This window comes from Microtus ochrogaster, unplaced genomic scaffold (genome assembly GCF_000317375.1).
Source record: "Microtus ochrogaster isolate Prairie Vole_2 unplaced genomic scaffold, MicOch1.0 UNK106, whole genome shotgun sequence".
NCBI classification, from domain to species: Eukaryota; Metazoa; Chordata; class Mammalia; order Rodentia; family Cricetidae; genus Microtus; species Microtus ochrogaster.
Window position 1 is genome coordinate 618,614 of NW_004949204.1, and position 21,795 is coordinate 640,408.

The following is a 21,795-nucleotide window of genomic DNA, read 5'->3' on the forward strand; positions in this document are numbered from 1 at the left end:
CAGAAACCACAGAATAGTAGCGGGAGGGTGTTCCAGAGAATGCTGGAATCGCCTGCGTTTAATTTCCAATTATTTAAAATACCCCGACCCCAAAAGGTAGGAGTAAGATTTTAAAAAACTGCATTAACATGATACAAGGAAATGAACAGAGGCGGGTGTGGTGTTGCACGCTTTTATCTCAGCATTCTGGATGCAGAGGCGTGTGAAGCTCTTCGAGTTCGAGGCCAGATAGATCCCAGACTCAAGCCCGAACACCTAAAAAAAAAACGGAACAAAACAAAAACACCAAAAAACAAACCTCCAGTAGAGCGGTGACATTTGTACAGACAGCGTCATCATTGCACTAAAAGTCCTTAAACCACTCTGATCTAAGCAGTGTTGGGCCTGGTTAGCACTCGCGTAGAAGATCCCTTTGGGAATACTTTGTGCTGTAGGTTTGAGAAACAAATAGATAAGTATGTTTTGTGAATCTCACATTTTAAAGGCTTCGGAATTAAATATAGCAAGGGAGGAAGGAGAGGGGGCGGGAATAATGGGGACAGGAATAATGGAGGAGGAAAGAGAAATATGAATTACTTAAAAATGTTAAACGTGTGCCCTGAAAACTCTCCACAGCTGACGTCCAGGCACGGTGGCAGCATTTCCCCGCCACCAGCAGAATGAAATCAAAAAGATTTCAAACTATCATTCCACCTAGCTGGACGTTTCAGAACTGGAACTGGAGGCCAGGTCTCTGGACACACCCACTCCGCCAGACAGAGCCGGCTGCGCGGAGGACCAGGGGGTTGAATCTGTTCCAAATAAATAAATAAATAAATAAATAAATAAATAAATGAATGAATGAATGAATGAATGAATAGAAAATCTCGTAGCTTTCAGTGAGCCAATAGTGTGAGCAACAAATACTTGAGCTCACATAAGGAGCAGGGTCGGGGTAGACACAAGGTCGACCCATCCAGAGGAGACGCTTGATTACAGTGAAGGAGTCCAGGTGGGGCGGAAATCCTTCTCAGACCTCGAAAATCAGTGAACTTGTTTAACAAGAGCTGGGTACTGTAGATCGGGCAGTTCGGGAGACTGCACCCAGCCGGCCCAGGGTACTCGGGATCAGGAATCCGCGTCCCTCGCCATATCCTAGGGTCTGGGACACAAGGATCGCTCATCTCCCGTGGCTTGGCGTTTCCTTCTGGCGAGGGCCTGAGTGAGTGTCTTTCGCACCATCCGGAGCATGCTTTTTACTTGCACCGCGCCAAAACCCAAACGAAACCCGGATCTGAAGCAGCGAACAAGTTTCCCAGTCCCCAAACACCAGGAGTGGTGTCTGCATATCGAGAGGAACGCCTGCTCAGTTCGGCCCTGAGCCGGCTAGCAGCACGCTCGCTCCCGCCGCACGGCGCAAACCGGAGAGCCTAGTCTGCTCTTTCGTCTTTCCTTCCGGCTCCGGCTCCCCCAAGACAGGCCAGAACTCAGAAAAATTCCCGGTAAGCATTAGAAGGAAAATGGCAAGTTCCGGCGGTAGCGGAGCCTTCGATAGCTCAGTTGGTAGAGCGGAGGACTGTAGTGGATATGCCCTAGCAATCCTTAGGTCGCTGGTTCGATTCCGGCTCGAAGGACTTCGTACATTGTTTTTAGCTTCACCCTATCTCAATTACTCGCGGGGTAAAAGCTATAATTTGGTTATATAGGCAATGTGTTTGCTTGACGACTGTTGACCTGGGGTGCGGCACGTAGGCAGTTTAGTAGTCGAAGTACAATGCATTTTGTTCGAGCAATGGGTGTAAAGATGATTACTGCAAGAAAAGTTTTTATTGCTTTTGTGTTTATTACATGGCTCAGTTTCAAAACCTTGCTGAGAGTTCCAACATAATTTGTTAAAAATTTTCCGTTCAATGGGCCCCCGGCAAACCTTGTAAAGGCAATAGGAAGGCATGATCCAGCAGCTGGGGGATTAGCTCAAATGGTAGAGCGCTCGCTTAGCATGCGAGAGGTAGCGGGATCGATGCCCGCATCCTCCACTTCCCTTTTGCGATCCACAGCCATGCTATGGTCAATACTAGACAGGTCAACACTGGTAGGTTCCTGGACAACTTGTTGTTGGCCTTTTGCTAGACAGTAGAGTAAGCAAGGATCCGCTTCCCACGGCGTCTTCTTGTCCGCAGGTGAGTCTTTTCCTGTTGCCCGCGCCCCGGCTTTGTCTTTCCCGCCTCGGGGTGGCGGGCCGTTAACCGCCTCCAGAGAAGACGCTGCCTGAGCGGCGGACGGCGCTGGCCCGCGGGAAGCCCCTAAACGGCCCCCTCACAGGTACCTGCCAACGTGCACGGAACCCTGCGCGCCGGCCAATGGCAGCACGCTTTACTGGGCGGGTAGCCAGCTGCAACTGCGGCCAATAGGCAAGAGACTTCTTGTTTCCTGGCAGAGCGGGGTCCCGGCACCGCGGCTCTCTGGTTTTGTGTGGGTCCTGGGTGGAGGGCCCGGGTGCCGGGGCCCGAGGTGCCGCCTCGCTAGCGGGACAGGGAGCGGGAGCAGCGGCCCGGAGAGAGGTGAGGGGCTCTGCGCGGACTGCGGCCCCGCGGCCGGCCCCGCCCCCTTCTTCAGCCCGCTCCGCCCGAGCCCCTGTCGAATGCCACCCCGCCCCCCCGGCCTGGCGCGGTCGGCCGACCCCGCCTCTGGCTGACCACCTCTGAGCCCGTGGCTTCACCTCTGACCCCTAGGACCAGCCTTCCCATCCTCCAGTGTCTCTGTCTCGACCCCTCCCACGCCTCCAAACCCTTCCCTGCCCTGGACCAGCCAGTCAGTGCGAGGGTCCTCGCGAATCCAGGAGCTGCTTGCTGCTTCCAAGCGCGATTCTACTGGCCCAGCCTTCCTAGGGGTGCTTAGGACACCCGTTACCCACATCTTCGAGGGTAGCTTTTGCACAGGCTCCAGTGTCTACAGGGCGGGAGGATGGAAACAGACCCTAATTGGAACTGAGGTTCAGGGCAGGTGAGCAAGTGGCTTTGGCCAGACACAGGCCATGTTTTTCTAGTTTTCATAATAGGCATAGTATAGAAAGGGGGTGGCAACAACAGAAACGGCTCTTCAAGGTCTCATAGAAACAACAGCATGATTCTAGTCAGTGCTTGTGAAGACAAAGGGGTAAAGAAAGGAAGCCACCGTTTACACTTAGAAATTTGGTTCTTTCTTCTCTGGGCCGCACAGTACAAAGCCAATCTAGGAAATGTTAAAATGGCCCCTCCCTCATAGAGTCGGTGGCAGCCATCTGACGTCCAGTCCCTGCTCTTTAGGTTTCTGAGAAGCATGAAAGTCTAGAGTTTGCCAACTCAGCCAAAGAAGCCATTGAGCATTTGATTTGGCAGCAGCTGCGTGTAGTTAAATGGGGTCTTTCAGGTTACTCATAACCCTTGGGTGTCCAGGGACAGAGTTCTGCTTTCTCTTGATCTTGCTGGAAGGCTACTTCCATGTTTTCTAAGAAAGGGAGTATTTTGCTTCATAGAATACTAAAAGCATTTCTCATTTCTCCAAAGATACCCAAAAACATTGTTGCATTTTTCTCTCCCGCCTGCCTACAAACCCTTTCGTTTTTCCCCCAGCTCTCAGGGCCTGTGTGGGGCAAGAGGATGCTTTCCCAGCCCCACCATGGAGCTGCGCTGTGGGGGATTGCTGTTCAGTTCTCGCTTTGATTCAGGGAACCTAGCCCATGTGGAAAAGGTGGACACGGTTTCTAGCGATGGGGAAGGAGTAGGAGGCGGGGCTTTAGCCCCCACTGGTAGCATTGCTTCCCCTGACTACGAGTTCAACGTGTGGACCCGGCCGGACTGTGCTGAAACAGAATTTGAGAACGGGAACAGGTATGAGAAGTGAGAGGGTGGGCGGGAATGTCCAAGTGCCCAGATGCAGAGTGTAGTCAGTCCTTTGACTTACAGACCGTACAGTGTCTCGTTTCCAACCCCTCCCGTCCTTTCTGCAGTTTTGACTTGACCCCCATTTCCCACACGTTCTCTCTCTAGCCCTCCCACATCTAATAGCTGGTCTCTCTTGGTTCTCAGGTCATGGTTCTATTTCAGTGTCCGGGGAGGAACTCCAGGGAAACTTATCAAGATCAACATTATGAACATGAACAAGCAAAGCAAGCTATATTCTCAGGGTATGGCCCCCTTTGTGCGCACGCTGCCATCTCGGCCACGCTGGGAACGCATTAGAGACCGGCCCACCTTTGAGGTAAGTTCTTCATTAGGGAGAAAGACCAAGTGCTAGTACAGGAAACAAGTTCCTGAGAGAGAGTACGAGGCAGGTAGCACCCCTGAGTTTAGTATCTTCTTTCTTCCACCCCTAGTTGGGGTCCAGGATGAGCCCCTACTTCAGCAAGCCTGAAGAAGCTGGCTTTCATATGGAAAGTATCAGAGGGAGGGGAGTTGGTAAAGGTGTTCCTAACAGGAGGAGCTCAGTTCTGACAGATGACCATTCCCCTCCTCTTCCTCCTTTGCTCCCCAGATGACAGAGACACAGTTTGTGCTATCCTTTGTTCACCGTTTCGTAGAGGGCCGGGGAGCCACCACCTTCTTCGCCTTCTGCTACCCCTTCTCCTACAGCGACTGCCAGGATTTGCTAAGCCAGCTAGACCAGCGCTTTCCAGAGAATCACTCTACCCATAGCAGGTACTAACCAACCCTACCCCTGCCACACTGCCTTAGACCCTATAGTACCTCTACTGCTTCTGGCATTTGTCCTAAGAGCTCTTAGCCAGAACTTCATCAGTCTTTTCCCTGTGTGAATGTGGCATTTTGAAAAAGGTGTTCCTTTACAACCACAATCAGCATACCACCACCTACACTCCTTCTCCCACGTGCCCAGTTCATGTCCTGTTCGATTCTCACGAGTTATCTAGAATTTGGCCAGTACTGTGGCTGCCCAGCATGTCTTCTTCATCTGCCTCCAATGACAACTCTATACGCAAATCTATCCTAAAGCCCCGCAGACTAGGAAATCAAACAGAAAGTTCACCCTAAATAAAAGGGGTGGAGGAACGACAGCAAGATGGCTCAGTGAGTAAAGAAGGGTGCTTGCTGCCAAGCCTGATGATAGGAATTCGTCCCCAGAACTGACATGATAGGAGAGAACCAACTTGTGCAAATCACTCCAACGGGCTCGTGTGCACGCGCGCACTCCCATTTCAGTCCTGTATTCTGCATCTGGCAGTACAGGCCCACAAACATCCTTAGACTTACCAGTTGACAGGACTAAGAGGTCCCAGAGGTTATGGGGAGGGACCAGATAACACAAGTCCTGAGCTGGTGACGCTGCTCTTTCCAGGACCTCAGGGACTTATGACTAATGATTTTATCCCCCATAGTCCTCTGGATAGCATTTATTACCACCGGGAGCTTCTCTGCTATTCTCTGGATGGACTTCGGGTAGATCTACTAACAGTCACTTCCTGCCATGGGCTTCGAGAAGATCGGGAGCCCCGTCTAGAGCAGCTATTCCCTGATCTTAGCACTCCCCGACCCTTCCGTTTCACAGGCAAAAGGGTGAGTGGGGAGAACATAGGAGCAGTCCTCTTGGGTGGAGAAGACAGCTCAGTGTTTAAGAGCACCTGATACTCTTACACAGGATCCTTGTTTGGTTCCCATCACCCACGCTGTCTGTGGTTGCCTTTAACTCCTGCTCCAGGAGGTATAACAACTTCCACACTTCACAGGCACTTGTAGACAGACACACAGACATACACATAAATAAAACAAAACAGTACTCTCGCCTTATTCTAGCTCCAGCCACTGTGGATAATTTAAAGCTTTACCTCTACGCATTCTGGACCCAGCTTAGCTTGTAGCCCAGGGCAGAGGGCTGCAGTGCTGTACCTCTGGCAGATAGCCACTCCTGCCCACACACGTCAGAGTGGAACTACAGCACTACTGACCTTCGTCTGCTTTCTTCTCCACCTCAGATATTCTTCTTAAGCAGCAGGGTACACCCTGGAGAGACTCCGTCTAGCTTTGTCTTCAATGGCTTTTTGGACTTCATCCTTCGACCTGATGACCCCCGGGCGCAAACCCTACGTCGACTCTTTGTCTTTAAGTTGATTCCTATGTTAAACCCTGATGGTGTGGTTCGGGGCCACTACCGGTAAGTAGCCTAAACCTTTTTGGATTTCCTCAGTTTCTCTTATGTCCCACGTCTCTGTGACAGATAGACAGCCTTCTGACTTGTCTGTATTTCTAGTCCTCTTGTACCCTAACAAGGACGAGTCCTTTTAATGTTCCAGTGAGCTGAGAAGGGATGGCATCTACATACACTCCTGGGCTGAAGCAAAAGTAAGCTAGGTGAAGACTACTTGGGTAGAGGGAACTGTCCTTGGATTTCTATAGTAGGAGGACAACAAGTCAAGGAAGGGTCATGTCCTCCTTTCTTTCCCAGCATAATTTAAGCCGTGCACTTGACAAGTCTTCCAGCCTCCTTGTCACCTACTCTAGTGTCTCTTGCTGGCCCAGACACCTAGACCCTGTTCAGTCCTGTCTTCCTACAGCACAGACTCCCGTGGGGTGAATCTCAACCGTCAGTACCTGAAGCCTGACGCCATCCTGCACCCAGCCATCTATGGAGCGAAAGCTGTGCTCCTCTACCATCACGTGCACTCCCGGCTCAATGCCAAGAGTCCCTGTGCCCCGCAGCCCAGTCTCCATCTCCCGCCTGAGACTCCTCTTTCTGACCTTGAGAAAGTCAACAACCTCCACAATGAAGCTCACCTTGGACAGCCACCTGATGGGGAAAGCCCTGAGACCTGGGCTGAGACAGAGCCAGCAGCAGAAGAGAAGACTGACACTGTGTGGGTCCCGCCACAACAGTCTCCTGAACTGGAAGAGCCAGCCCCTGACACCATCCCCCCAAAAGAGAGTGGTGTTGCTTACTATGTGGACTTGCATGGACATGCTTCCAAAAGGGGCTGCTTCATGTATGGAAACAGCTTTAGTGATGAGAGTACCCAGGTAGGACTCTAGGTACTGTGTAGCAGTCGGGAGATGAGGGTTAGGTTACAGGCAAGGTGGGAAGGTGGCCTTCTGGAGAAGCAAGCAGGAAGGCCTGTGCACACTCCCTCTGCACAAGCTTCAAAGGACAAAGAGATGGCACTAGCACCTTACAGCTTAGCCACTGAGTGAAGAGCAAGCTACCGGCACCCCAGTTCTATAGAGCTTGAGAACCAGAGCAGGAAAATGTAGCGGGAAATCTAAGAGCTTAAAAGAAATAATGTTCAGCAGTGAGACTTTCAAGAAACATTGATTACTGCTGATGGCTATAATGGTATATGCTACATAGTCACATGACTGTCTGCCTTATTTTTCTTGCCCCTATCCCTTTTTTCTATATTGTCTTCTGAGTTGCCTTTTCCTCCCCCAAACAGGTGGAAAACATGCTATATCCAAAGCTCATCTCCTTGAATTCAGCCCACTTTGACTTCCAGGGCTGCAATTTCTCAGAAAAGAACATGTATGCCCGAGACCGTAGAGATGGCCAGTCCAAAGAGGGAAGCGGTCGTGTTGCAATCTACAAAGCCTCAGGGATAATACACAGGTTGGGAGGAAACTGGCATAGTTGAGAAAATAACTTATTTAAAGAAAAAAAATACTTATTCCTAGGTGCTTGAGGGGCTGGAACCACCTAAGTCTTAAAAAGAGAGTCTCAATTAGCACAGTTGGCATTAATCATGGAGTCTTATTTTTGGAGGACTTCCTGGGCACGCGGTCAGTAGTTAGTTGGGAATTATTAGCACTTTCTCTTGGTCTACTTGTTTCCAAATGATCACCTTCTTAAGCCATCTCACTGCCCCTCACTGTTCTGTCCCAGCACCTGTTCAGACAGGACACTCACAAAGGTCTTCTGTGTCTTAGCTACACACTTGAATGCAACTACAACACTGGACGCTCAGTAAACAGCATCCCTGCTGCCTGCCATGACAATGGGCGCGCCAGCCCCCCTCCGCCTCCAGCTTTCCCCTCCAGATACACTGTGGAACTATTTGAGCAGGTATGAATCCATAGACTAAGTGGGGAAGTGGGAACAGTTGATGCTCTGCAGAGTTGTGTGATTTTCTTCAGTTAACTGTCATGGTAATAACAAAAACATAGGCATGATTTCTGACCCCCAACCCAGACATTACCCTGGGACAGCTAATTAAATCACCTGGCCTGAGCTGATATTCCTCATGGATTCATTCACTCCTAGGCTCAAAAGCACCCATTATTATAGTCTTGGAATGTCTGTTTCTAGGCATGTAAGAGAAATAAAACTTGAGGTTGTAAAAGATACAAACTCATAGTGTCAACCAAAAGCACACCAGTCCCTGCTCAGAACAGCAAGCTGTAAACAGACTTGAGATAAAGAACCTGGGCACAAAATTCAGGGTACCCACTGTTACATCTAGCTTCCTTTTGCCTGTTGTGCTGTGTACCGCTCCCCCAAACAGCAGCTAGATTAAGAGGACAAAGATACTAAACCACACAACTCCCCACAGGTGGGACGAGCTATGGCCATCGCAGCTCTGGATATGGCAGAATGTAACCCCTGGCCCCGAATTGTGCTGTCGGAACACAACAGCCTTACTAACCTGCGGGCCTGGATGCTAAAGCACGTGCGCAACAGCAGAGGTCTGACCAGCACTGTGAGCGTGAGCGTGGGTGTGAGCAAGAAGAGAGGAGCTCGAACTCCACCCAAAAGTAACAAGTAAGACCAGCAGCATGGCGAGTGCAGAGGTGCTGTGTTCTGGGTGAATGAAGACTGGTGGGCCGGGCGGTGGGGGCACACACTTTTAATACTAGCACTCAGGAGGCAGAGGCAGGTGGATCTCCATGAGTTCAAGGCCAGCCTGGTCTATAAGAGCTAGTGCCAGCCAAGACAGGCTCCAAAGCTACAGAGAAACCCTGTCTCACAAAACCAAGAAAAAAAGAAAAAGAAAACTGGTGAGATTACTTCAGTTTTTGAGAATGGGAGCCTAGTCCCTTTCACCTAGAGCTATATCTAAGGGAGCTGAAAATCAGGCCAAGGGACTCTTAGATCCAGAGCAGTGTGGCCAGAGTGTGGCAGGTCTGATCCCAAAGGTAAATGACTTAAGTGAAGAGGATTCTAGAGCCAGCACCACGGCTACTTAGGATGACTGCCAAGATTAGGGGGTATGCCCCAAGTTAGATGCTCCATCTATGGATATACATTCCCTCCTTTCTTCCTGGCAATGGATTTTTATGCCCTTTAACTCCGGAAGTGAATTTTAATTGCTACATCCTAAGGAAGCCTTAGGACACTTCTTCCCAGGTACAGGGTAACTGGTATCTGCTTCTTTGCAGTGGATTGCCCATTTCCTGCTCTGAAAACACCTTGAGCAGGGCTCGAAGTTTTAGCACTGGCACAAGTGGTGGTGGTAGCAGCAGCAGCCAACAAAATTCTCCACAGATGAAGAACTCTCCCAGCTTTCCTTTTCATGGCAGTCGGCCTGCAGGGCTGCCAGGCCTGGGCTCTAGCACCCAAAAGGCCAGCCATCGGGTGCTGGGCCCTGTCAGAGGTAAGCCAGTCTGGGAGCCCCTGCAGCAGGTGTTCGGTTGTTTGGGGCATTGCTGGGGGAAAAGAGCTTGAAGATGTGCAAGGGGTAAATCAATAAAACTAGTCTGTAGCAGAAGAATCCAGTCTCTCCTGCGACCTTGTTGTTCCCTACGGCTTGACTTCAGAACAATACTGTGTATGGCCTGCCACAGGAAGAAGTCCTGGGGATTGTAGCTTCAGCACTTGCTAGGAGCCAGGGACATTTCCAAGGACAAAACACTAGCTAAAGCAGTGTCAAACACAGACATGGAACTTCCATATCAAGGACAATGTAGCAGTGTCTTCGTGTTGGCAGTAGGAGGAAATTTAAACTGTAGCACTGTCCACGGCCTCTGTGGGCTGAAACTTCCTGGCTTCACGGCTACTCAGATAGTAATATCAAGATTCCATTCTTTCAAGGAAAAACTGAAGCAGCTTCTCTCACAGACTTATAAACCAGCAGTCTATCCTCATCAGTGTGCACAGCAGCACAACTAGGCAATAGTAAGTTTTAGATCTCACTTGACGAGATTCTGGGTAGGAAGTTTATGACCAAATCATGGGTTTGAAGGGATGGGGATGGGGGCAGGGAACAAAAGCTGGCAGGAAGCTGGATTGTGATTGGGGAAGAGAATTTTATAGTATTAATTCTAGAAATAGACACCACAAATCAGTACTGTTGATGTCTTGTGGGCTATAGAAATTTGTCAAAACATGGAGACGTGTAAGCTGGAACTAAGAGCTGTTATTTTGTGAGCATGTTTCTACTGTTAAATTTGCGCCCTCCTTTTGGAATGCCCTGATATGTACTGGTTAGTGTCTGTAAATCTGATTGCTAGTTAGAGAAGCTGCAGAGGAAGCTCAGCTTGAGCTAATTAGAATGTTCTTATTTCTGATACAAAACTTGGTTCTGTTTATATTCCAACCCCGTTGACAGTCTAACTCATAGCATTGTGCTTTAACATATTAGTAACAGTAATGCTTCATATTAGATACATTTGATAAAGAATAAGACAGTATCATAAATAGCTTCATTTCATCCAAGCAGGTCCTGTGGGATGCAGAGTGCACCCATTTTTCTGATGAGACTTGGACTGCTTTAGGAAGGGCTTGTCCAGCTAGGTGTGGTGGCACAGACCCGTAACACTGGCTTGGTAGGCTGAAACAAAATGACAATTGAAGGCCAATCTGGGCTCCCTAATGATTCTTCTCCCAGGGGTGAAGTGGTGAAGAATGGCTTATTCCTTAAGTGGCAATTATTCCAGTTTGTCTTCTAGGTTTTTAGTATATCTAGTCTCCCATAGTCAAATCTGGATGAAGTTTTGTTTTTTGTCAGCCTTTCCTAGATCAGAGCTCATTTCTTTATCAGCATTATAAATTTCCCTTCCTTGACCACAAAGGGCCTTTTCTATATCACTTGCATGAGGATTCAAGGCAGGGATTTTTTTGTTTTTTGGGTTTTTGTTTGTTTGCTTGTTTTTTTTTTGGTTTTTTTTTTTTTTTTTTTTTTTTTTTTTTTTGGTTTTTCGAGACAGGGTTTCCCTGTGGCTTTGGAGCCTGTCCTGGAACTAGCTCTTGTAGACCAGGCTGGTCTCGAACTCACAGAGATCCGCCTGCCTCTGCCTCCCGAGTGCTGGGATTAAAGGCGTGCGCCACCACCGCCCAGCTGTTTTTTGTTTTTTTGAGGCCGGGTTTTGTTCTGTAGCCTAGATTGGCTTAGGATCCTCTTGTTTCAATTTAACAAATGCTGGGTTATAGGCAGGCTATCATTCCCAGTTTGTAATCAGTATTTTAGTGACACCCTCCAGTCCCACTTCCTGATGCAGAATTTTTCTGAAATCCTTGATGTGAGGGCCTGGTATTCTTTCTCTTGTTGCTTCCCCAGAGAACTAACAGAAAACATGCAGCCTGAGCACCAAGTAGTTCTTGCTTGATTGACGAGAAGCTTCACAGAGGAAACAAGACAGTAAATACACAGTAAAAATACATGCACATAAACATTCAGGGCATTTGGGGGGCTACTGTGGTAGGTCATGAGTAATGAAGCAAAGAATGTTCAGTTGAGAAACGGTTTTGAAAAACAAATAATATGTGGCTTGACAAAAACATTCCAGAAATGAGAAATGACAGCCATGATCAGAAACACATCTCCTGGGTGGACAAAAGCGTGTATACTTAGCTGACATACAAGGGCTACACCCTTCACCACAAAATCTGGTGAAGAAACGTGGGAAGTAGAAGTGTTTTGAAAACAAGGATGTTTAAAATAAGGCATATGGTAACAACAATATGCTTCTAAGAAAAATAGGAACAAAGTACTACTGCACTGCACGCCTGAAAGGGAGAGACTGGCTTGCAGGCATTTATTTACGCATGTGCTACTAGAGCCTGGACCAAGGCCTGCCACAGAGACGTCTAAGCATTAGAACAGAGTGGCAAGATTCAGTAATGGTAAAAGACAGGTGAGCTAGGAACCTTCACGGTTATGTGCAGAGGAAAGTTATGGTGACACTCAGACACTTTGGGGAAAAACATGAAAAGCTATTTTAGACACGCCTATATTCCTTAGGTTATCTGTGGAGATGCCCTGTAGGCAAGTGGAGGGTTGGAGAACTAAGTCACCACATCGAAGTGCCAGTATGCTAAATGAGAAGGCATGCTTGCGTTCTCAGGTGAACGAGCTTGGAGCAGAAAGAGCTGGCTAGAGAAGAGATGCCCACAAGACTTGCATAAATACTTGTAAAAGCAGAGAACTATGGCTTTGAAGTCAAGGGTCAAGATAAAAGTTACTATCAAAATAGTGTAGGGAGTTAAAAGTTAGAAAGTAGGAATCTTAAAAGTGTTCTGCTGGCATTGTTCTTTGAAGGCCCTCAGGAAGGGAGGCTGGTTCTGATTTTAGATAGGGCTGCAATGCAGACTAACATCTGGACATGGCCTTTTCAATCAACTCTTGAGAAAACTTACTTGTCTAGGGTGATCTGTCCTGCAATGTTACAGTGTGACATTTGTTTTCACGTCTCTTCCAAAGGTCCTGAGTTCAATTCCCAGCAACCACATGGTGGCTCACAACCATCTGAAATGGGGTCTGGTGCCCTCTTCTGGCCTGCAGGCATACACACGGACAGAATATTGTATACATAATAAATAAATAAACAAACATTTAAAAAAAAGACACCTAGAATACTGACACCAGTGTTTTGTTTCTATGACAATTCAAGAGCACCTGGCACCTGCTAAAAGCTACTGAACCTGTACTGTAAGTCCCCTGTCCCATTCACCTACCATCTGTCTCTGGTGCCACACCCTTCAGAACCTGTAGTAGTCAAGTTCAGGCCAGAGGAGCACGTCGGAGTACTATCCCTAGAAGTTAAGTATGCCCATAAACTTTAAGAGGTGACTGATCTATAAACAACTATACTAGCCATGTGAAAAAGGGCACTAATTTTGCCTGTAAATGGCCAAGGTAACATTTACAGGGAGCTGACATTTGAGATGAAACATGGAAGAGACTCAAGGTACTGCCTAAAGAAAAACAGAAATTTCAAAGGAATTTCATAGTAGCAACCATGACTGAGGTATGAGCGATGAAGCTAGCATCCTAATGATAGGTAGCCAAGAAACACAGCACAGGACCCTGAATATAAGGGTTTAGAATGGACTTTATCTTTAAAAGACCTTCAGAATTTAGCTACATGTAGTGGTGTGGTGAATGCATACAGTCCAAGCGTTTGGCAGGGTGTGGCAAGACCAAAAGTTCAGGTCTAGCTTAAGTTATACAGTGAAGACAGTCTGGGCTACACAGTGAGGATCTGTCTGCAGATAAACTGTTTCTTCCTTACCCAAGCCTCAGTGAATAATTTAAAAAAAAAAAGTTTCTATTTTAGGATAACTTGGTGGCACCTATGTAAAAGTATGATTTTTTTTTTTAAAAAAAAATCAAACCAAGGGTGAGGATGGAGATGAAAATATCCATTTATACCCTGGCAATTGCATGAATAAGATGCAAGTGTCGAACCATCAGGATTTGACTAAACAAATGGAAATGCAAGGGAGAAAATGAAGTGAAAAGTAAGCTTCCTAGCAGACAGCAAAGGAGTGGGGAAAAGGCAGTAGGATTTGGTTTGGCAATCGGAGACTTAGGGAGAAAAGGGCCTTAGAGATTACAGGACTTAAGAGGAAGGCCAGATGGCTGGAACATTGGTCCTCAGTGAGAAAAGGAGCAGTTAGAGGTGAGGGAAGTCTAGTAAGGCCACGTTCTAGAAGCTGTAACTTTTAACCACAACAAACTGGTAGGATGAGAGCTGGCTGAGATTTAGATGGCTGGAGTCAATAGTAGATGTCTTTCATCTCAGTTGCTCCAGAACAGGGCAGGTGACTGCTTTGTTGACAAACTTGAAAACAGGCATCTTCTGACCATGCCTGGCCAGGGGAAGCCAGCAAGTCAGTGAAGCCCATCATATGGTGTCTCACTTATTTTATCTTTACCTGCTGTGCCCTTTCCACTCAGAGCCCCGATGCCCAGACAGAAGACGGCGGCAGCAGCCACTGAACCATCGTCCTACCACAAGCAGCCTGGCCCCATCCCCAACTCTTGCTAGTTCTGGCCCAGCCTCCTCACGAAATCTGGGCTCCTGTCTACTGCCCAATTCACTCAGCTTATCAGGTCTGTACCCACTGCCCCTGAAATCCGAGTTGCCCAGCTTCTTGTCTTCTGTACCACCCAGGGCTTAGACAGGCTACCGACTAAGCTTCAAGAAGAAACCCTTCAGCTGTACTGCTACCTAACCTGGACTTTCTTTCTTGACCTGATGTATACAGGCCACTTCAGAGCAGGTGTGAGTTATTCTCCTGGTATCTCACACTCCTAACACACGTGCCTTTGTATGGGAGGGTGGAATTCAATGAAATGAATTTGTAAAATAAAGTAATAGTTAACATTTATTGAACGTTCACTCTGTGCAGGAACTGCTCTATACTATCTAGTCCTCGCTTGTAGCTCAAGAATGTGAGGACTTTCTACCTGCAAAGTGCTACTTAATCAAGTTCCCTAACTCCAAGAGCTAGGAGTGGGGATAAAATTGGAACATTTGAAACAACACAGGCTTTTCACCTATGATTATAAATGGCATCCTATACTCTAACTAAACTTAAAGGCATCTACTTGTATTTTAAGTTAGAGACCCAGCGGTATAAGGAAATAAATGGGATTATTTTCTTTTTCTTTTGAAACAGGGTCTCTCTTTGTAGTCCTGGCTGTCCTGGAACTCTTTGTAGACCAGGCTGGCCCCAAACCCATAGAGATCTACCTGACTGCCCTGAGTGCTAGAATTAAAGATCAACAATTAATTATAAGAAACAATCCATGCCTAGGAGGATTGTTTCCTATGATTGAGTCCAACATATACTGTACCAACCTATCAATTTCTAATCAAGTTAGTCCTCAGTCCAATTGTTGCACATAATGGACTCCCCCACTCCCCCTTTGAGACAAGGTCTATGTAGCCCGCTGTCCTGGAACTCATTATATAGACCAGTTGGTCTTCCAGTTCTGCCTCTGGAATGCTGGGATTAGAGGCATGACCACTATGCCCAGATGGACTTTATTCCTAAATACCTAAACATCTGATTGGAGTGGGCTCTAAGGTTTACAAATTGAGTCATTAAACTTGAAAGTTTAATTTTAACTCAAAGTGGCAGCTTCACTTCTTGGGTCAGATTAGAACCCCTCAGAAGCAATTCTGCCACCCAGAGAACATATGACAACATCCAAGGAGGTTCTAGCTATTACAATAGGGAAGGATCTAGGGAGGAAACAGCACACACAATTTGAGGTAGGGATGTTGGTAAACATCCTACTATGCACAAAATCACTGCAACAACAAATGATTGTACCGCTAATTCAATGATGCTGAGTGAAGGGCCGCTGGTATATAGCTCAGTGGTTAGGCACCCTAGGTTTAATCCCCAGCACCATAAACAAAACAAGGTCAAGAAACTGATGTAAATGAAGTTACCTTCTCTTCTAGTCCTGCCTTTATGATCAGTTTCCTCTGTTCTCTAGGGAGCAGCTGCTCATTCCCGTCTTCAGGGGACAAGTCAGAGGCTGTCATGGTGATTGGGAAAAGTCTGCTAGGGGCTGGTGCTCGGATCCCCTGCATTAGGACTCGTTTGCAGGTAAAATTTGGGGGGGGTCTTTCCTTGTCCTTAGCATTAGCAGAGCCCAGGAAGACACTATTCTCCTGAGCACTGGGAGGGAAATGCTGAGTCCTGCTTCACAGCCTCTGTCACCAGCCTATCAGAGCTGCATGGTACCTGAGTGTTAACCTACCCAGTCCCAATCAGCCAGGTATCTCGCTCGTCTCAGACTCCATTGTCCCTGCCAGATGCGCCCCAACCGCAGCCTGCTAGCTTTGGCTTTCCCTACCCGTCCTTAGCGTCTCCTCTCTTTCTGACCAGACTTGCCCGAGGAGAGTTTCCGCCAGGAGGGGTCCCGGATTCCCCAGGTAACACATCTGGTTACTGCTCCTAGTAACAGCCATACCATCACCTCCAACTTAGACAAGCTCCTCTGGATGGGTGAAGTTTAAGCTGCTCTGGCAGGGGCGGAGGCTCAGAAAGCTGAGGGAGGTCTGCCAGTCCTATACCATCTTTATTTATACAGCTTCTCAACTCAGCCATGGAGGTGAAATGCTGGGCCCTTTGCCACCCTTAGATAAGTAAGACCTGGCATGTTGTCATAAGCTGAATCTGGAAGTTCTTTAGCTGCCACCCCACCTCATCCTCTCAGCTAGGAACAGTGCTCAGGACTCCTGTGCTAGATTCTTAAGCATGGAAACTCTAGAAGCAGAAAAGCCTCACGGGAGAAAAAAAAAAAAACCCTGTCCACACAGGCTAGGCCCAGGTTGGGCCGGAGCTCACCGCCGACTCGCAGAGGGATGAGAGGCTCTACAAGCCCCACATCCCCTATCCCCCAGACCAGAGAGAGCAGTGAGCTGGAGCCGGGACCCCGCTCTGCTACACCAGGGTGAGCACTGGAGTCCAATCCTTCATCCTTCATTTCTACTATTCCTTCACCCCATTTCCACATTCAGGATAATTTTCTCCTTTTCTCATTGATCCCAAAGACTAAATGCACTTTCATTATTAATTTAGTCCCTGATTTTTATTCCACCATGGCCTGTCTTCACAGTGTAACTTGTAGTTAGGCCCTTAAGGCCTAGGCACTAGCTAGCTAGTTCTAATAGCAGACTTCTGTGCAGTAGTGAATCTGCCTAGTCCTACCCATCTTCACATTTCCCTCTTCACCTCCCAGACCCTGGCTAACAGACCAGAAATGGGGCTGTTTCCACAACCCTGATTTCCTCTCTCTTCTCTGTTGCAGGCTGCCTCAGGCCGGCCCCCCACGGCCCCACTCTGCCCCTGCCTTTTCTCCTAATTCCTGTACTCTATCTGACTCCCCAACCCGGATTTGTTACAGCAAGGGGCCCCTGAACCAGTGTGAGGTTTGTTTCATCCCTAAATCTCCATCACTCACTATTTCTCCCAGGGTCTGACCATGCCTTTACCTCCATGCCCAGGACATAGACCTAAGGTGAGGGAACACAGTGAACGATACGTTAGTCCCGGCTTCCAGCTGCTGGTATCATGTGACAACATAGCTCCTTGGGATACCACGCGTCCAAGGCCTTGCAGAACATCACCTTGAGACAGAACAAAACAGGGACCTGCCACCCCTTCCCTCCCTCCACAGCACAAGATTTTGGGACCACAAAAAAATATATATATTTATATTTTTGTATTGGGGGGAGGGAATAGAAAAGAAAGCAGCCCCTATACTGGGCCCTATTCAGTGGCAGCTTCTTGTTCCATAGAGTTAAGGAAGACTTTGAGGAAATAAAAGTTGTTTGGAAAAATCCAGGTGTAGTTGCTTTTTATGCTGTGATGGGTAGGAGGGATGCAGTGAAGTGTGAAGGCCCCGCACACCCTCCATCTTGCCTCAGACTATGTCCTGGAACCCTAGAAAAAAGGGGAAAGACCCGAAGTAAGGAAAACGCTTTCTTTCCCTGCGGGGGATCTTTCAGGAGCCCACCCCCATCTAGCCCGGTTCTCCTTACATTCTCAAACACACTTGGTTCCCAGACTCTGCCTCCTCCCTTTTGACCTCTGGTTTGTGTTTGTAGATAACCCATAAAAAAAGGTCCCTGGTTTCTGAACATGGAAGTCTACATCTTTCACTACCATGCTCCTCCCCCAACCCTGCCTCAGGCTCCGTGGGAAAGTTAGGCTTGGGGCCTGATCCCACACTTGGGTGGCACAGTTACTGCCTTTGTATTGGTGTCAACGACTCCTTGTAACTTGGCACTTTATCTACTGGGAACCTCAAAACCGGAGCCTGAGTAGGATCCGGAAACCCACCCTCATTGTAGTAGGAAGCCGTTTAGGGGAAGAAGCACTGTTTCAAGGCAGTGTACAGAGTGCAAACCAAGGGGCCCGGTTCTGGACTAAGCTTGGCTAGACTCGTTCTGACTTCAAGTTCCTAAGCCTGCAGGCCCTGGCGCGGCCTCACCACTCAGCTCTCTGGGGCCTGGGCGCTACTGCCCGGACCGTTACCTGTGGCGGAGAAAGCGCTACTTTCATTCCTGCTTCTTGGGATTGTTGACTGCCACGTAGTGATAGAGAACCACAAGCAAGAAAAGCGACACGCCCAACATGTTGGCGAAGATGGCGAGCTGCACGTCCGTGATCATCCTGCGGACAAGGGGAAGGACTGAGCCTGGGGTCGCGCTCTCCTTGCCCTTAGCAGACCCGGTCCTCGCCACCGCGGTCCAGCTTCCGCCGGGCTCGCGTGTGAGACGGCGCCTGCGAGGCTCTCACCTGACCAGCTCCACTCAGCTCCGATGCTACCGCTCGCTGTACAGCTCGAGGTAGAAGACCTGAGCCGGAACTTCGTAGCGCTAGTCGGGGGGTGGGGGAGGAGAACGGCAAGGAATTTCCGGCTTCTCTACCCCGCGGACTCGTCTGCTCCGGCGGCGCGCGCACACAGAGAGGGCCTTGGGCGGAGCTTCGAGGAGGCCGCCCAGCTGCGGGGGGCGGGGCGGGACTGGGATTTCCGCAGCTGGCAGCAGCTGGCGCTGCGGGAGCCGCGGTTAGCTAGCGCTGCTGTGGTGGCAGCCTCCCTGAAGCCGAGGAGTGGGCTAGGGCGAGGGTGCGGCGGGCGGGAGGCCGGGCCTGACCCGCAGACTCCGACCCACTTTCCTGCATGCTGCCACCCTTCGCTTCCCTACCCGACCCAGCCAGGTGCTTCCTTTGGGTCCTCCCCTCCCGGTCCCCTCCCAGGCTCGCCGGCGGTGGGGATGGATAGATAGATGCAGAATGGATAGGATCGAGGATGCTGGTGCTCTCACGGGTGCCAATCTTTCTGAATCCACGTCCTACCAAACAGGCGGGATCGTTGACTACTTGACCAGTGCCGGTCTCAGGCCGGCTCTCTGCCTCCATCCCACTCCTGGAGGTGGGCGTCGAAATTAGGGTGGACCCTTTTATAATCAAAAACCAAACGTGGGACCTGGGCCAAGTGGGAAATCACCCCCCGGATGTGAAGGAGGGAGTAGGAAAGGAAGGGCTGGGACAAGCCAGAGGGGTCGTGGGTTTGTGGTGAAAAAGAGCTGCAGTAGACATCCAGACAAACGAGGGTCACTGGTGAGGGGGAGCAGCACCCTGAATCTCTACAGCCCTCTATTCAGCTAGAAAAGGGTTTCCCCTTTCTTGCTTTCTCTCAGCTTCACCATAAAAGGGAATGATGTGGAGCCAGACAGGGCCAGGGGCTGGACTGTTACTCTGGAGCTGTCAGGGGTAATGGAAGCCAGTTGCTTTGCGGTAGAGGGGGGCCGGGGCTGGGGGAGGTCTCTGCTTCTCTGAGCCAAAGAAAACTGTACGGGAGCTGCTATAGGACTTGAACAGCTGGGACAGGGGACCAGATTGCCTCCGGTGTGCACAGTGAGCTGGATTTGCACTATTCCAATGTTGCTTTCTCTGGTCTCAGACCACCAGCAGTTTGTGTCCAGTTTGCTCCTAAACTCAATACTTGCCGTCAGTAGTTAGTTTATAGCTGTCCATGCCTCCTCCCACTTCTTGCCCCAGCCCCCACCCACTGTTCCCAGAAGTTTCCTATTTAGAAATCCCAGGCCTACTGCCCTCCACATAACATGGGTGAAACCCCAGGCGTGTTTTCCCCAGGCGTTCCTCCCTGAGCTGGTGTGTCCCCAGCTCCGCCCTGAAGGAATGATGTCTAGATTTTAGGATTACACATTATTATGCTTCATGTCTCCTGGAAAATTGGAGCAGATCCAAGTCCAACCACTTAGGTATGCTATTGAATCAGAATTAGACTTTAGTTTTCAAAAAAGCTGTACCTCAAGAGAAGGCCCAAGAAAGTACCTCAGATTTCAAACCAGCTGAGCCAGGTCCACAGCATCCTAGACAACCACAGCTGAAAGACACCTTCATGATTTGTCATTTCATTTATTTATTGGTAAATAAGCCGGCCCAGAAGGAAATCTAGTCAAGGTCCTACAACTGGCTCCAGACAATGTCACCTGTTCTACCTTCCTCCCACAGTAGGTAGCCTTGGGAGGTTGTCCAAAGGTCAGGGAGAAACGGGAAAAGATTTATTTTAGAATTGCCCAGAAATGTCCTTTCTCTTTCCCTTCCTGTGCCTAGGTCAACGACTTTATCAGTCTTCAACGGGTCATTTGGCCTAGTGCCTAAAGGAGCTGAAATAAAACTGAACTAGACTCAGCAGAGAAATGACAAATCTCGATTAAAAGCCCCGATGGAAAAGTATGTGGGAAGTGAGGCAGCCAGCCCTCAGCCTGGCAGGACTTGGGGACGGTGCTAGGAAGATACTTATGAAACTTAATCTCTAATTTATATGATGGTTCTGTTGTTGCTGCCATCTAAATAGGACTTCGCTATATAGCCCAGGCTGGCTTCAAACTCAGGATTCTCCTGCCTTTGTTGGGATTACTGGTGTGAGCAAGGACAGAACAAGAGTCCAGGGTCAGGTTTAGGAGTGAGAAATCCTTGGGAAAGGAGGGATACTGGTCTCTTGAGACCCAGGATGGTCAGATCCTAAAGCATTATACCTGGAGAAAGGCCTAGAAGACACGTGCGTGCGTGCGTGCGTGCGTGCGTGCGTGTGTGTGTGTGTGTATACATGCACGCGCACACACGCACACACGTGCTTGCATTTGGGCAGCCATGAAGTTTGTCTTAAAACTTCTCGTGAGCTTGAATTCCCCATCTATGTTGGCATGACACGAGACACAATTCACATGATTCTCCTTCTTCCTGTCTATCATTTAGTCCTTTAACAGGAGACCTTAGATGTAAAATGTTCCTTATTTCTGGAGCTCCTTGCTATCCTGGCTCCAAGAACTTCAGTTCGTTGCTAAGTCAGTGATGGCTGAAATGAATTAATTGCCTAGTATGGCCAAGATTTCCTACAGGCACTAGGTCATTGGAAATCCCCCACCTTACAGTTGGTATAAAAACAGACTCTCTCTTACTACAGGGACTTAGCATTTTTTTTTGTGTCTGTGTGTGTGTCTGTGTGTGTGTGTGTGTGTGCGTGTGTGTGTGTGTGAGAGAGAGAGAGAGAGAGAGAGCGCAATTCTGGCCAATTACATTGGAAATTTGTGGCCACCTGCCAATACTACCGCAGCAATGCGACTGCCACCATTACCACCACTACTTTATCTTAGCCAACACTGGTCGCCATTGCAACTTGCTTGCTCACCCCGAGGCCAGCAATTGGCATTTTCCTTGCTAGTGAAGGATGATCTGGAGATTTCACATTCATGTCAGACCCTAGGTCTTGGCTCCTAATTACAAGGCAAAGTGAAATGCGACCTCCTGCACTGACTTCTCAAAGCCAGCACTCTTCCACGTGACACATTTGCACTGTACAGCAGAATGGACGACACAAGAGCTCAGGGGAGGGACTAGGTGGCAGCTGAGCAGTAGCAAGAGGCGGGAGGATCTCTGTGAATTCAAGGCCAGCCTGGTCTACAAAGTGAGTTCCAGGATAAGCTCCAAAGCTACAGAGAAACCCTGTCTCAAAAACCCCAAAACAGCTGGGTGGTGGTGGCGCACGCCTTTAATCCCAGCACTCGGGAGGCAGAGGCAGGCGGATCTCTGTGAGTTCTAGACCAGCCTGGTCTACAGAGCTAG

General features: G+C 48.9%; 2 protein-coding genes and 2 non-coding genes across 7 annotated transcripts; 3 read left to right on the top strand and 1 right to left on the bottom strand.

Moving 5' to 3' along the window:
- Nucleotides 1–1,524: 1,524 nt before the first annotated feature.
- Nucleotides 1,525–1,613, top strand: Trnay-gua. The gene is given in 2 exon segments: nt 1,525–1,561; nt 1,578–1,613. It is a non-coding gene; the product is annotated as a tRNA-Tyr (tRNA).
- Nucleotides 1,614–1,942: 329 nt separating this feature from the next.
- On the top strand, nt 1,943–2,015 carry Trnaa-agc. The gene has a single exon. It is a non-coding gene; the product is annotated as a tRNA-Ala (tRNA).
- A 414-nt stretch (nt 2,016–2,429) lies between these two features.
- Nucleotides 2,430–17,434, top strand: Agbl5 (ATP/GTP binding protein like 5). 3 transcript variants are annotated; one of them, XM_013355231.2, is made up of 16 exons: nt 2,430–2,540; nt 2,712–2,982; nt 3,591–3,848; nt 4,047–4,218; nt 4,492–4,655; nt 5,351–5,528; nt 5,945–6,123; nt 6,524–6,983; nt 7,397–7,566; nt 7,884–8,019; nt 8,507–8,715; nt 9,333–9,547; nt 14,072–14,227; nt 15,626–15,738; nt 16,455–16,588; nt 16,946–17,434. In XM_013355231.2, the coding sequence occupies exons 3-16, from the start codon at nt 3,637–3,639 to the stop codon at nt 17,115–17,117; spliced, it is 2,670 nt and encodes an 889-aa protein (XP_013210685.1). In that variant the 5' UTR covers nt 2,430–2,540; nt 2,712–2,982; nt 3,591–3,636; the 3' UTR covers nt 17,118–17,434. The 3 variants fall into 3 exon arrangements, with proteins under 3 accessions (XP_013210685.1, XP_005371399.1, XP_026633920.1); XM_005371342.2 differs by lacking the exon at nt 2,712–2,982; XM_026778119.1 differs by lacking the exon at nt 16,946–17,434 and adding an exon at nt 16,021–16,067 and having other exon boundaries at nt 2,430–2,982; nt 16,455–16,581.
- Ost4 (oligosaccharyltransferase complex subunit 4, non-catalytic) lies at nt 17,343–18,580 on the bottom strand. 2 transcript variants are annotated; one of them, XR_001229518.1, is made up of 3 exons: nt 18,439–18,580; nt 18,175–18,312; nt 17,343–17,580 (listed from the first exon to the last, which is right to left on the bottom strand). XR_001229518.1 is itself a non-coding variant. In XM_013355233.2 (2 exons), the coding sequence occupies exon 1, from the start codon at nt 18,309–18,311 to the stop codon at nt 18,198–18,200; it is 114 nt and encodes a 37-aa protein (XP_013210687.1). In that variant the 3' UTR covers nt 17,343–17,580; nt 18,175–18,197. The 2 variants fall into 2 exon arrangements, 1 of the variants encoding a protein (XP_013210687.1); XM_013355233.2 differs by lacking the exon at nt 18,439–18,580 and having other exon boundaries at nt 18,175–18,311.
- Between the last annotated feature and the right edge of the window lie 3,215 nt (nt 18,581–21,795).

Bases quoted from the DNA above. Each gene is read 5' to 3' on its own strand.
- Agbl5 (XM_013355231.2), top strand. From the start codon at position 3,637: ATGGAGCTGCGCTGTGGGGGATTGCTGTTCAGTTCTCGCTTTGATTCA. The intron at 3,849-4,046 runs GTATGAGAAGTG...CTTGGTTCTCAG, and splicing joins GAATTTGAGAACGGGAACAG to GTCATGGTTCTATTTCAGTG. The intron at 8,020-8,506 runs GTATGAATCCAT...AACTCCCCACAG, and splicing joins CTGTGGAACTATTTGAGCAG to GTGGGACGAGCTATGGCCAT.
- Ost4 (XM_013355233.2), bottom strand. From the start codon at position 18,311: ATGATCACGGACGTGCAGCTCGCCATCTTCGCCAACATGTTGGGCGTG.